This window comes from Danio rerio, chromosome 19 (assembly GCF_049306965.1).
Source record: "Danio rerio strain Tuebingen ecotype United States chromosome 19, GRCz12tu, whole genome shotgun sequence".
In the NCBI taxonomy this organism is placed as follows: Eukaryota; Metazoa; Chordata; class Actinopteri; order Cypriniformes; family Danionidae; genus Danio; species Danio rerio.
The window spans coordinates 22,760,826-22,776,049 of record NC_133194.1 but is presented as its reverse complement, the minus strand read 5'-3'; the positions used below and the strand labels follow the sequence as shown (position 1 = coordinate 22,776,049).

The following is a 15,224-nucleotide window of genomic DNA, read 5'->3' as shown; positions in this document are numbered from 1 at the left end:
TGCTGAAATTTCTATGCCTCTTCAACCCAAAGTCAGTCCTGGCCTTATTTGTAGCAGAAGTGCCCCTGGGGCAGGTTTCCATATGTGTCCTCATGGCAACAAATGCATATTCCTGTGCAAGATCAGGTAGACAAGAAAAAAAACAAGTTTCAGTAGTTGCTCTTTATTGGCACAATCAGATTTGCCTCATACTTTTTGGAAGATTTCCCAAAGGAAAGAACCATCTTTCTCAGTAGTAGGGCACCAATAAACACAACCTCTGAAGCCTCCACATCTGTCTTCATGATAGACACCATTACTTAGGCAAGCACACTCTCTATTAGGTGGCTGTATGGAGTGGCTATTTTTTACTAATTAATCAAGTGATGACATCTATACTTCTGCGTTCTGTTTGTGTTGCTTTGAAAATGACACTTCCGAAAAGCTGCAGTAGCTGACTATGGAAGTATTAGGCAGGAACCAGCAAACACAAGTAAACACAGAACTAAAAATCTCCTCCATTTGTTATACACATCAGCCTTCCTCCTCTGTCACAGCTGTCAGCTCCACGCTAATCACCGCTACTATAGCTGACCAATCACAACTCTTGTGCTATTTGTCATTGCGACGTGTAGTTACATTGTTTGAGAGGTGTGCGTCAGAGTCTACGTCAGGCTATGGGAAGAGTAAGTGGCAGGCAAGGGTAGGCACCGGACCTGTCACATGCATTTGACAAAGAGGTATAAATCAGCCTTTAGTCAGGAAATAATACATCTGACAGGGAAGCCAACAGAACTACTTTGGCTTCTCTGAATTGACCTGGACCAACTGAAGATCAGATTGTCAGAAAAGCTAGCTGGATTTGTTGGGCAGCACTAGCCAAGCTTTTCAGTAATAGGGGGAAAATTAAAAATGTAGCCCACAGCCCTTCTGCAGGAGAGTGAGTGGTCAAACCACCCCTAGGGAAACAGCTCCATACACCTCTGGATGGGCTGTCTTGCTTTGTGGTTTACGTCAAAGACTCAGGTTCCCAGAGAAGCACTTTAAGTGCCTTGGTTTGATGGACTTGCAGAAAAATGACCAACTCATGCAGGGCCTGTGCTGCTGTACAACAGCTTTGTAAGCCTTAGCAGTATGGGCTGTCATCGTTTTATAAGCTTTGGCTAGAAGCTTCAGAGATTTCCTCCAGTTGTCATACTTTTTCAGGTGCATGCACACTACAATCACTTTTTTTGTCCAGGGGAATGTTCAGAAATGTCAAGCCTTTCATGCTCTTCCAGGAAGATCCAGAAGTTATTGGAGAGGAGCACAGCTGTGATTCACACCCAGACCCCACATATTATTTATCCAGTTGTGAATGTTCAGGGCAGAAGCCACATGGGACACTGGTACCATTCCAGAGCTTGACGTAGAACGCTATTGTAGAGGAATGAGAAGTCTTTTGAATGTTGTGCAGCAAAAAGAAGAGTGCTAACCATCTTCTTATTACCACTGCTTAATAGAGAGCTCAGCACCAGTGGCAGAAGATGCCTCTAGACATGTGCTCACAGTGGGACACAATTTTCAAACATAGACTCAGTATACGCTAAGCCAGAAATAAGTGTCAGCAATCATACCCATTTTCCGAGGACAAAAAACAACCACATCCAGAAATCCATGATTTGTTCTATTGATGGGGTAGCGTCAGATGCAGATTCCTCTTACCAAAAGTTAATTTTGTCCCAGATGTTTCCCCTATAATTCATTAGAAATAAAAACTTATAACAAAAACTGAGAAATGAAAGAGAATGACTCAATGTGTTTTTAATTGAATTAGAAATTCAGTTCAATTCAAGTTTACTTGTGTAGTGTTTTTCAAAATATTTATTGTTCTTAAAGGGGTGGTCCACTACGATATTTTAAACTTTAGTTGGTGTGTAATGTAGCTGTGTGAACAAACAACATCTCTGAATGTAATACACTCAAAGTTCAAAGCAAAGGAAGACACTGGCTTTTACAGAGTTAGCTATCTATAGAATCTGCTATTCACAGAGCTTCTTCTGTTTCTGTAATTTGGCTTCCAAAGGACACAACACAAAGAGAGAAGTGCTTAATATTTAATTTTAATCATTAATTTTATTATTGTGAACCTCCCTGTCACCTACACATGTTTATTCTGAATATATGTGAAAGACACTTGTCAGGTTTTATTTTAGAGAGTAGGCTTGAAGCTCAGCTGTGTCCTCTGTGTCATTATGCGCATAACTGAGTAGGATAAACTTTTTATTCGATAAGAGAAGATGCGCTTCAACTATGATGGAAACGCTTTTACCGCACAAATTCCAGTATTTTTTTGTTATAGGAGATCATGTGATGATAAAAATGAGTGTAAATGGACATACCAGCAGGCTGAGTACACTGTAAACCATTTAAAATGTTGTTTTGGTCATTCTTAAACGCCTTAACTGTTTAAGTATAAGTGTTATTATATTATTAATGGCCTTCAGAATCAAGAGTGTCTGTGCTCCACGTCTGACACCTTCAAACGCCAATGCTCATTCACCTAATGTCAGGATTGCCTTCTGAGGCGCAAGTTATTTATTAGATGAGAAAAAGATTGATGCTGCTTCTACTGCAGCAAATTCAGTTTTTACTGTTGATATTTGGCGCTAGTTAAGAAGGAAGTGACGATTTTGTTCTCTTTGACTCGTTGGATGGAAATGCTGCTTTATTCGCACGTCTTTTATGCGATAATCCAGTTTTGCGCATAAAGTTCATTGGCATTTTTGGATGGAAACATAGCTATTGTCTGTCTGATTGAGCCACAAACTGATACGGCTAACAGCTACTCTGACTGACAGTATTTACACAGTGCACGCTTGTGGTGTGACGCTTTACCTGGTGGTGTGTAGCCAATACACGAATTACAGCACATTATGTTTGTTGACCAATCAGAGCCTTGAGAGTGGCCTTTTCAAGGAACTAGGAAATATGATAGTCGTTTTCATGTTAAATGAGTATTATATGGGATTTATTTTTTACAAATGAAGCATAAGCACACATTGTTATGCATCTTATAAACACAACAAAGCCTTAAAAATACACTCTGGACCACCCCTTTAAAGCGGAAAGGTGCATGTTACATTCGAAACAAAAACAAAATTGAAGGTGTCTTGTGCAATAATTTATAAGATGCAATATGGAGATGCACCATTACAGATCTACCCAATACTGATACGATGATCTTTACTTTTGCTTTGATGAATGGTGATATTAAATTCTATACCATTTTAACTCAAATGAAAAATAAATCATAAAAAAAACCTTATTCAGTCAATAAAAGAGTGAGGTTAATATTTTCATATTTGCTAAAGATTACTTTTAACATTGCTGCAATTACATTTAATTGACCAATTGGCTGTATTGGCCAATTATGAATGTATCACAAATTGGAAAGGCTAAGTATTGTACGCACATTGCTGTGCTGTCATTTTTGTGCTCGATGAGGGAGCAAATATCCCCTCGCTGAGGCTTATGTGCTCATAGCAGCATTTGTGTTTATTTCGAAGCTTGCGTTTGTCGGTCTCTCTTGATGATATTGTCAATTCAGCTGAGATTAAGAAGCTGCGGTTTCTTTTTCTGCTCTAATAGCTCTCCAAATGTTTTCTCAGTTACTATGAGCAAACTGATGATCTGACAGTCTGTTGCTGAGCGATTACCGTCAGTAATGATGTGATTGTCAGGCTAGTGAAGGGAACTGAGTGGAACCGGATGCTTGACTGCCAGTATTAACTTCACTCAGCACAGGTGCGAAGGTCTGTGTATCTCCACTGAATTAGTCATTCATATTCCAGCTGCCGGATTCATAATAAAAGAAACTGTCTTAGTAAATCTTTGTCATTCACTCCTACAGTAGTTTACAATTTAGACCAATAGAGTTTGAGGTAACAATTCAGATCATTACGTTCTCTGTTTAGAGATGAATGACTTATAATTTTTTCTGAATAATTATAACTTTAAAAGAAAAGTTTTGTTCTGCATTGTTTCTAATCACTTCAGTTGTTCATTTGATGTCTGTAGTCCACCATTTTAGTGGAATAAAAGAGATAATACAGAGATTAAACAGATAAGAGAAGTAGGTGACTAGAGAAGATAACCCACCACTATAACACCTGAGGAGATCAAAAATCAATTCTAGAAGAACAAAGGAGAGATAATTGTTTTGTATGTGTGATGGTGTTATAGAAGGAGGATTTCCAGTGTCTCAAGGGTAGTTTAAAGTGAGAAAGCTCCTAAAATAACAAAACAAAAAAAAACGAAAAAACAGTTTTAGATTCACCATAGATTTAAAACTCTACATCAGTGTAGTTTGTATGTTCTGCCTTTTGTGTTTCAGTCGAAGTCAAGGCTATGTTGGTAACATTTAATAATGCACAAAATAATATTTGGTATTACCCTTGACTATTTATTTATAATTGGCTATTTTTGTAATAAAAGGCAGATACAGTATGATGATCTTTATGAAACTTGCTGGACAGAACTGTATAGGTAAAGTAAGTCCACAATTGGATTGATAGAAACACAATAAGTCTCTTTTTTTTAATTTCTTGACATTAAAATAGGTTCCTACTTCCTTCCATTTTTATGCTGAACGAAACGGTTTCTCTGCCCACTATTTTGATTGACAGCCGCGCATGAACATGTCTCCATCGTAATGCGTATAATCATATCAACAAGACAGTCAGGACGTGCTCAAAGCAACTGAGATTAAAAGATCTGTTCATCTCACTGTGATCATCAATTATCATCAAATGCGAATGAGTTTTACAAGTTTAAAACATTTTTAAAACAGTGCATGTTTGTTACCAGTTGGACCTTGAACCAGTGAACTTCTTGCTGTGAAGTGACATTGTAAATCACTGAGCCACCAAATCTGCATATTAGATAAAAACTTTCTATATATATAATTTAATACAAATACATAATTAATGAGCATTAGAAAATACATTATAAGACAAAAATTTACCTACAGGTAACAAACTAAAATCTCCTGGCCAGTAGTGGACAATGGCACTTTGTAAAGAAAACAACCAGGGGCGGGCTTAATGATTTGAGGGCCCTAGTTCCAGGTATGGGACCCTAGCATTAAAACTTAAAACACTCTGTTTTTCTATAGATATTTTTTCCTCTGTAGATTAACTTTTAATTTATGTAAATATTCTACATGGTAGGTGGAACCTTTATCTTTTTAATGCAAAATTCAATAAATACAATAAAATCACAAATAAAAAACAAGCTAACAAACTATACACAGTTACTGTAATTAGCCGTATTCGTCAATCAGATTTTAATATTTGCATGTGCCGTGCAGAAGGAAAGTTACACTATTCATGGTCCCCGATTTTGAAAACAAGTAATAATAGTTAAATTCTTAATGGTTATAGACAGATTTTACAACAAATGATTCAAAATTGAAAAAAGAGCTATATGATTACACTGCAAAAAAAGTTTTTCTTACCTAGAGGTTTTGTCTTGTTTCTAGGTCAAATATCAAACATCATAAGCATTTTCTAGACAAGTAAAAAACATTGTTTTGTTTTAAGAAGTAATGTGCCCAAATGAAGTTAGTGTTAATTAAGTATTTTTTTCTTTAAAACAAGCAAAATAATGTGCCAATGGGGTAAGAAAAGTAATCTTGGGGTAAAAAAAGTAAAGGTAAATTGGCCGTAGTCTATGTACGTGTGTGAATGCAAGAGTGTGTGGGTGTTTCCCAGTGTTGGGTTGCAGCTGGAAATGCATCTGATGCGTAAAACATATGCTGGATAAGTTGGTGGTTCATTCCGCTGTGCCAACCCCTGATTAATAAAAGGACTAAGCTAAAAAGGAAATTAATGAATGAATTTAACCAGGTAAGTCAATTGAGAACCAGTCATTTACAATGACAACCTGGCCAACAGGAACCATAAAAAGCAGATACAAAGCAGCAGGGACACAATAACAATTTCACAGATGCAGATGATAACTTATACTGTAAAACCAAGGAAAAACTTAAAACAAGCATAGTGATCTTGTACTATTAACTGGATTTTTAAAGAATGATAGTGGAATAAAAGTTTAAGATCTGCTGCAGATTATTCCAAGCATCAGCAGCAGAAAATTGAAAAGAGTAGCAATTAAATGAAGTGCAAACTTTGGGTATACAAAGGTTAACAAAACTTTTAGAGCGCAGACTTTGAAAATTATATAATAAAACAATTATTGCAGCCTTTACTTTGAGGACTTTGCATTAAGATTGTTTAATTTTAATTTTTTTTTTACATTTCTTAAGGGAAAAACTACATAACTGTATAAATTTCATTGGACAAAACTGTGTATATAAATGATATATTACATTATATACAGTTGAAGTCAGAATTATTAGCCCCCCCTGTTTTGTTCCCCCAATTTCTGGTTAACAGAGAAGGTTTCTTCAACACATTTTGACTAATAATTTTGAGTAAAAATTGGGCTAATACATTCGTTCATTCATTTTCTTTTGGGCTTACTCCCTTTATTAATCATCGGTCACCATAGTGGATTATTCAGCCAATTTAGCATATGTTATACGCAGCAGATGCCCTTCTAGCTGCAACCCATCTCTGGGAAACATCCATACACACTCATTCACTCTCATACACTACAGACAATTTAGCCTTCCCAATTCACCTGTACCACATGTCTTTGGACTGTGGGGGAAACCAGAGAACCTGGAGAAAACCTCCGCGAACACGGGAGAACATGCAAACTCCACACAGAAACGCCAACTGACCCAGCCAAGGCTGGAATCAGTGACCTTCTTGCTGGGAGGCGACAGCACTACCTACTGCGCCTCCACGTCGCCTGGGCTAATATATATTTTTTAAAATTTATTCTAGCAAAATAAAACAATATTTTGTTAAATATTTGTTAAATATTTAAAAATAAATATATTTTTAAATAAAAATATTTTGTAAATATTTAAAAAATTCAAAGGAGAGGTATTAGCTCTGACTTTAACTGTATGTAATATAGATAAATGATAAACTGTAAAACCCATTTTCAAGTTTGAGTTTCAGCCCCCCCAATTTGCTATTTTCATGTAAATGAAGGGTCAGAAGAATTTGAGAAAAACATGGCATTATGATTCTGTCATTCTACCATGATTAAGCACAGTGCTGTTTTAAAGAGCATATTCAGACTAATATATACAGCTGACCCAAAGTGTCACTCAATTCACAAAAGCAGTCACCCGTCGCTCCCCTGTCCCACCTTCATTCCCCATCATGTCATCATTGCACAGTTAATGCTTGTTGTCACGGTGACTGGGCTTGTCCGGTTCCTCTCGGTTTCACCTGTTCTGGCTCATCAAACGCTGACATGGAAATGCTGGCAGTTAACCACCCGTACCTGATGGTGTGTGTTAGCTCTGCCGGCGGCCGGGCACCACTGTCCTGCCTCTGCTGTCACATCAAGTTAGCTCGCTCTAGATGTGACGCTCATTAGCATTAGCCACACGCTAATTCATCGGCCACACATTCCACTGTTTGATTGGTTGTGTAGTCACAGATCAAATATGAAGTGTTATCTGATTGCTGCTTCTGGTAGCCAAGGAGACAGTGTGTTCATTTTGAAGAGTACATTGTGCTTGACACAAGGAACGTGTGTTTGTGTTAAAGGTTGATGCTTGAAGGTTGATTAGCTTTCCAATTAGCCTTCATGTTATGCTACTGTGTGACGAATCTTACTCGTGCGTGCATATGAATGTTTGCAGTTGTGTTTAAATGCATGCCCTCTACCATGTTTCGCACATGCTCAGTCTCTATTTCGATGTCAGTCTGACTTAATTAGCATGACAATTAGGGACTGCTGCCAAGGCAATCAGTTAAATCAATAATGCAGTTATGAATACATGAATATTTCAGACAAATTATCCGTATTCATCTCGTTCTCTCTCTTACTGTCTTTGTTTTTCTCCACATGTGCAGACATGGGCTGTAAGTTGCCAAAGCCCAAAGGGTCAGATGAAGCTCCGGGAAAGATTTTCTCCACCCTTAGAAGAGCGCAAGTGGAGACACACTCAGGAGTGGCCTACACGTACCATTTCCTGGACTTTCTGTTAGGGAAGGAAGGTACACATTCCCATTTTTGGCATCTACAAAGGCTTTATCTCTTTAAATGCATAGTTTGCCCAAAATTTAAAAAAAAATATATATATATATATATTTTTTTTTTAACACAAAATATGTACCTTTTTAAAAACCTGTAACCATTGAACCTATACTATTACTGTTTATTTTACTGGTATCTAGGGCTGGGTAATAAAATCGGTATCTATATTTATTGACTAAACTCCACTGTCAATAACAATACAAAAAAAAAGTTTGGTATGAAGTTTCATTATAAAGAGCTGTAGTTTTATTAAGGCCGCGCCTTGGAAAGAAAGCCAATAAGCTTAGACTGTAAGTGAAATTCAGGTGACATGCGCACATTTTCCAGGTGCACCTAGTTAAAAAAACATCTGAACTTGCCGCAATTCATGCAAGTAGAACTTACAAATTTGCATCGCACTTTGTATGGAATATACACATTTCAGTAACGGCACATACAAACACAGCACATTCAAAGACTGCAGTGCTTTTTGCTTTTCTCCATCAACTCGCATCGGAGCTGCAGCAATGGTTTGTCTATTAGTCGTCTTGTGAGTTGATGGTCAGCTAGTTAAGAGACACGCCATAGAAAATGGTAAACCACGCGCTCACGCTTGTCACTTCAGGCCAGAATAACAACACACGTGAAAATTGGCCCGTTTCCACTGAGTGGTATGGTACGGTTCGGTTTGGTTTGGAACGCTTTTATGGCCGTTTCCACTGTCAAAAGCGTACCGAACCAAACTGTACCGTACCACTTTTTCGGCACCCTTTCGAAAGGGTCCCAAACGGGAGAAAGAGTACCGAAAGGTGGAGCTACACGTGCAGCTGAACGCTGATTGGTTACAGAGATACGTCACGAGCTCGTGGAGCTAGAACGTAAACAAAGGAACCACCATGTTTTTTTAAAATACAAATCCCAAACATTACATGGAAATACTATTTGCATAATAACCAGCCATGGATGACCCGAGCTCAAACAAAACTTGCTGTCGTCTCTGTGAACAGACACAAAGCCAAGAAGAAAAATCTGCCATGTCCTGTTGTTGTTTTACGAGCCCGTCTAAAAGTGCAAGCGTTATTTGCTTTTTTCCGGGAGCTCGCGATCGCTTCTATATTTGATATAACGAACTTCTTGAGCTGTTGATAAAAACAGAGTGTTATTGAAGTGTCTCTGTCATCTGATCCATTCAGAAAAAAGGACAAGCGCGAAAGTGAAGCGAGAGTGAAAAGCTGAAAAAAAGAGAAGCCGTCAAAACACAGGAGCAAAATTGTTTTAGCAACCTGAATCATGAACAAACTGCCATGTTTATCTTCGTATTTTGGACTATTATGAACTGGGAATGACAAAATTACTCTCTAACAGAGCTTACATGTGCTGCTGAAAATTACAGACACAGATGAGAGGTTTGTGCTGACTGTGGGCTATATTGCGTGTGTTTTTGATCTCAAATAAGTACTAAATGTATGATGTTTGTAATTTTTTTGTAATGAATAATATAGCGGAGACTGTAAGGGGCTGTATGTGTTCATATATGTTGCATTTATGTATTTATTTTATATAATTACAGACGTTACAGTAGCCTATTTCGCACTGTCATTGATCTGCAGTTATAATCAACTCATGTTCATAGAAAAGTTAGCAATAAACATTTATACACAAGTATTTATGAGTATAAAGCATCTGTTTTGTGCTGCTCATTATGATATGAGAACGACCTGTACAGCTTTACTGTAGTAGACATTAATTCGAGCGAGCATGACGTCGACTTAAACTTTGTCATACACCACGCCCACCAAAAGGGTACCCTTTATGGTGGAAACGCTAGCCTGATAAAGGTGACCCGTATCGACCCGAACCGTACCGTTCTGTACCAGTCAGTGGAAACGAGGCAAATGAGTACCGTATAGCAGCAGTGAGGAGATTGAAAATAAAAATAGGATGCAAGGATGTCGCCAAAATGGCTTTTTGGTTTCTTTTCTTTTGCATCTCAGCCAGAGTTTTTAGCATAGGGGATAATGTAGTCATTCAACTTCACAATTAGTAATGTTGCAGTATGTATTTTAATAATGATGGTTGGTTTTTACTTTAAAGCTCAGATTTGGTTATCATAATTTGTTTTGTTTACAGAGTTTGAGGTTTAATGTATCATTATTACTCGCACATTACAGATGTTGATCAACCTTTATCATTGCAAACACTTTGTAACATTTTATTTATTAAGTTTAAGAGTCTCTTTAACACTTATTTTAATTACTTATTTTGTTATAAAGATATATATATATATATATATTTTTTTTTTGCTTTTTTAGACTATTAAAACTATTTGTCTTAGTAATGTTGGTAAATAAAATAAAGTGGTTAAATAAAATAATAAAAAATCCTAATATCCCTAAATGTATTGATAAAAATATTCAATAATTATCAATATTTATTGATATCAATTGATAAGAAACATGATATTGTGATCTTTTTTTACTAGCCCTACTGGTATCCTTTTAAAAGACCATTTGTGGATGTCATGCTAAAATTAATGGACTATTAATTTAATTAATTGTTCATACAAAAAACAATAACTGTAAAGTTTTAATAATCATTCTAAACCAGGGTTTTACTAGAATTAAAGTAGAGCAGGCAAAATTGATATGCAGTGGTTACAATATGATGTCACATTTGTGTGTTTTTTTTTTCAACAGAAAAGTTCACCCTAGAATTAAAGTTTACTCAGCATTAAAGAGCCCCTTTTATGCATGCATTTACATAAGGTCATATTTTGATTACGGGGGTCTCCAACAACAGCCTGATATGCATGTAGGGTCAAAAAACACTTTCATTGTACTTATAATACAAACTTTAATTAAACACTTATAATATGCATTTATTTTTGCCTAATTATCCCAATGACTCCCATATGATTTGTTCAAAGATTCATTTGTTTTTAAACCCCTCTTTTGCCTGATGCTAATCTGTGCTGATTGGTCCAATGCCCAAGTTTGTTGTCAACTGGGTTTAGCACGAGACGGAGAGAAACACCCTCCACGGTTATGAAATTGCCAGAGTTTAGAGTATAGAGTGAGCCCAATTTGGAGATACATTAAAGCAATGCAGATAAACACCAGCACATTGCTCTATTATTAACCATATTCCCATGTAATACCAACAAAACACATTCAGTGTTAAGTCACACAGTGGCAAAAGTTGAACTATTTTGAAAATGTATCACGCCATGCGTGCGTTGGAATGGGCAATGGTGGCCATAAGTGTTGGAGAAATTAACTTTTGAAAGTAATGCATTACAATATTGAGTTACTCCTCAAAAAAGTAGCTAGTTGCATTACTTAGTCACTTTTTATGAAAATAATTTAAATAGGTAACTGTTGAGTTAATTTTGAGTTACTTTTTCATACCTGCCTGAGGTTTGATCTCTTTCAGAACATGCTTGATATTTTTCTTTTTTTTTAAATAAAGGAGCTCTGCATTAAACAACACACTTTATAACCTACACCTTAATTTACCTTTAAAAGAAATTAGAATAATGTTACCTGGTAAGAACTTACTGATGCTATACATGCCATAAAAACAGATTTTTTTTTTTAAAGTAATGCAACACTTTTACTTTTTTCTTAGAAAAGTAATATTTTACTTGTAATGTGTTACCCCCAACACTGGTAGCCATAGCAATGACAAACGACAGGGAATCAAGCACAGAAACGCATTTAAATCAGTAAAGGAAAAAGCATGTGTTGCGTTTTCAACATGGTTTCTGAACAGTCTCATAAAGATTTAACCTGAGAGATATATTACAAGCACTAATATATAATAGATAAGTGATTACAAGCCGGGCGAATCGATTACACGTCACAACACACAATTAAACACATATTTTGCAAACTACAGAAAATAAGGCAACTATTTTAATCACACTTACATGTTGTGTTGAAAGAAGAAACACTTACAGGATCTGGAGGAAGAAGAAACTGGTCCATACAAACTGTGTAACAGTTACTGACAATGCTCCATACATTAATAGTGTTTCCTTCGGCGGGCGAATGCTGCGTTGCAGGGTAGGTTATTGTATCAATCATCAGGAAAATGACAAACAAACACTGAAAAAAGACTTTAACCCTTTTTTCCCACAGCATGCATATCTGGCCATCTCTCAGTGATTGTAATCTTGGCGTAATGATCAATCCCATGATCCCCCGCTCTCCCCTTATGTTTAAAGGGAATGGCACGTTCGTGTTTTATCGGATCCAGCACTTCATATGTTTGGCAATGTCTCGTATCAACTTCAATACTAGCAGGCAAAAGATCTGAACACAAGATGAATCATTTTTTTGACTCTGAGTCTACTCTTTCTTTTAAAAATCTCATCAAGCCTGAGTGAGAGGGGAGTTTGAGCTCAGGTAGATCTGGAGAACTCCCCTGCTTAATTATGGCTAAAGACAAATTAGGGATTGCTATGGAGAGATATACTGCTGACTAAGAGCTCCTCTATGGTCCCAATTGTGTTTGGTCAGTTGCATGTCTATGGATGGGGGAGAACATGTAAACTTCATACAGAAATGTCAACTAGCCTGATAAAGACTTAACCCAGTGACATTTTTGCTGTGAGGCAACAGTGCTTACCACTAGGCCACCGTGCCACTCTATCTAGCAAAGGGGAAGAGGAGTAGGGGTGGAAGGGGTATTCTTCAAGATGAAGATAACTGAGGTAAACTCTGGTTATTTATGGTGACTTTGGAATTATCTGATTGGTGCATCATGTGTTAGCTAATGCAGGACCAGCTGTGGCCAATCATAAGCACATGATTCTCTAGAACTTAGTTTATAAATAAACTTTACTTATAGGGGCTTTTTAACTCATGCTCAATCTGTTCTGTCTTGTTCTATCTAATAAGTATATCTTAGTTTCTTTGTGTTCTTTTAGTTTAGATTTAATATATATGACAAAACCGCGATGAAGTTTAGTTATTTACTTATCTATGCTAGATTGCTGATGTTTGCTAGTTAGCTAAGGTCAACTTTATTGTAGTAGCATTTTGTGTTTGATTGTGACACAGGCTAAATTATTGTTAATGTTCTTATCTTAATGTTCGATTTAGACAGAAATGGCTTCAACAGTCAAGAGGTAGGCAAAATAACTACTTACTACTTGCGCTGGTTAGATGTAATGTCAGTATAGTAGGAATTACCCCAAAGACAATAGAATACCCTTAAATGGATTTTGACATAACCTACATAATAACGATCCCAAGGGTAATCAGGTTACAATCAGTGCTATGTTATGATTCACCTGTTTTTTCAGTGGTCTTTAGCAGTGGCATTTCCATGTACTGAACTCTTGGTATCAAGTATGCCTATATACAGTATATATATATATATATATATATATATATATATATATATATATATATATATATATATATATATATATATATATACACACTGGCAGAACCGGAGTGGGACTCCTGTTCAGCCCTGGAGTTTCAAGTATTAGACCAACCCACTTTAATTCACTACTAGATTAGTTCACGAGTACTATTTGTTTGCATTTAATAACTAATGATATATGGTGCATTTCAGTTTTGAATTGTTTGCATTTGAGAACTTAGAATTTTCATATGTGTTGTTCAGATGGATATTCTGTGCATTTTGCATTGAGGATATGTAGCATGTTAAAAATTGTGTGTGGGCTCTTTAAGAACTGCGACTGTCAAATCTGACGGCAGTGTGTTCTTTAGAAGACAGCAGAGTTACACATTTTACTTTACCGCATCCGTGATGGTTGAAATTTGAGATTATATTTTGTTTACTTTATTTTAATTTGTTTATGTATGTATGAGTAAGGATTAAAAGTCAACATCTGACAAGAAACAGACTTCACAGATTTCTTTGTTGGACATCATTAACCTGCAGGCTGCATTCTGCTTATGGGGCTTCGCAAAAATTAATAAAAAGAGTTGAGCTGCGATAAAATAATGAATAAAAAGATTTAGGCTATGGTCAAATAAATTCATTCATCATTCATTTTCTTTTTGGCTTAGTCTGTTTATTAATCTGGGGTCCCCACAGCGGAATGAACCGCCAACTTATCTAGCAAGTTTTTACGCAGCGAATGTCCTTCCAGCCGCAACCCATCTTTGGGAAACATCCATACACACATTCATTCACACATACACTACGGACAATTTAGCCTACATAATTCACCTGTACCGCATGTCTTTGGACTGTGGGGGAAACCGGAGCACCCGGAGGAAACCCCCGCGAACGCAGGGAGAACATGCAAACTCCACACAGAAACGCCATCTGACCCAGCCAAGGCTCGAACCAGTGACCTTCTTGCTGTGAGGCGACAACACTACGTACTGCGCCACTGCATCAGGTCAAATAAATAAGTGAATAAAAAAAGTGTGACTGCTCAGAGTGCAGGCAGCTAGGGACACCAGCCCTTGTGGCCAAAAAATGGACCAGCCACCCGGGAATACTCCCGGCCCTCCCAATTAGACAATCTGGGCCGGTAGACTGGTCAACACTTGAAGTGGATAAAAAATGTTTTTCAAAATGGTCCTAAGACATGAATAAATGTTGTTCAATAGTTTTAGGCGAACTATTATAAAAGATTTTAATCCACTTTAAATGTTGAATACTGTATTAGTTTTCCATTTTGTGGCATCATTAATTAAAATTAGACAAACATTAATATGTAATATTTAAGAATATTAAACATTTTTATTAAAGATTTTTTCACTGGTTTTGTAGGGGCAAAAAAATAAGGATTTTTCTTTAACTTTATGATATAAAAATTTTTGCATCAAGGCATTAATATACAGGGTGACACTGTGACAACATAAAAATGATTGCTGTTTTTCAAAATTCAAAGCAACACTCATGTTGAGATGCATACGCAAATGAAGAAAACCCACTTTCAGATAATAAAGTGTAAAGCTTCATACTGAGAAGAGAAAAAAGTGTGAGATTAGATGAGAGAGAGAGAGAGAGAGAGAGAGAGAGAGTAATAGAGCATGAGAGCAACCAAACAGTGTATATTCTTTGAGGGCTTATGTTTCTAAATATACTAATGCCGCTTTTGTTAGTGT

At 36.7% G+C, this 15,224-nt stretch overlaps 2 protein-coding genes across 13 annotated transcripts in view; both read left to right on the top strand.

The window, feature by feature from the left end:
- The window catches only part of pals2b (protein associated with LIN7 2, MAGUK p55 family member b), a 349,623-nt gene that overhangs the window by 32,801 nt on the left and 301,598 nt on the right, over positions 1-15,224 (top strand). The gene's annotated exons all lie outside the window — the stretch shown is intronic.
- The window catches only part of rftn1a (raftlin, lipid raft linker 1a), a 96,370-nt gene that overhangs the window by 11,722 nt on the left and 69,424 nt on the right, over positions 1-15,224 (top strand). For all 12 annotated transcript variants that reach the window (XR_012395027.1, XR_012395028.1, XR_012395026.1 and 9 more), the window contains exon 2: positions 7,962-8,105. Coding sequence is in view for 9 of the 12 variants with exons in the window: in XM_073931652.1 (XP_073787753.1) it covers positions 7,964-8,105 (142 nt within the window). In the remaining 3 variants the exon portion in view is untranslated. The remainder of the gene's footprint in view (positions 1-7,961; positions 8,106-15,224) is intronic.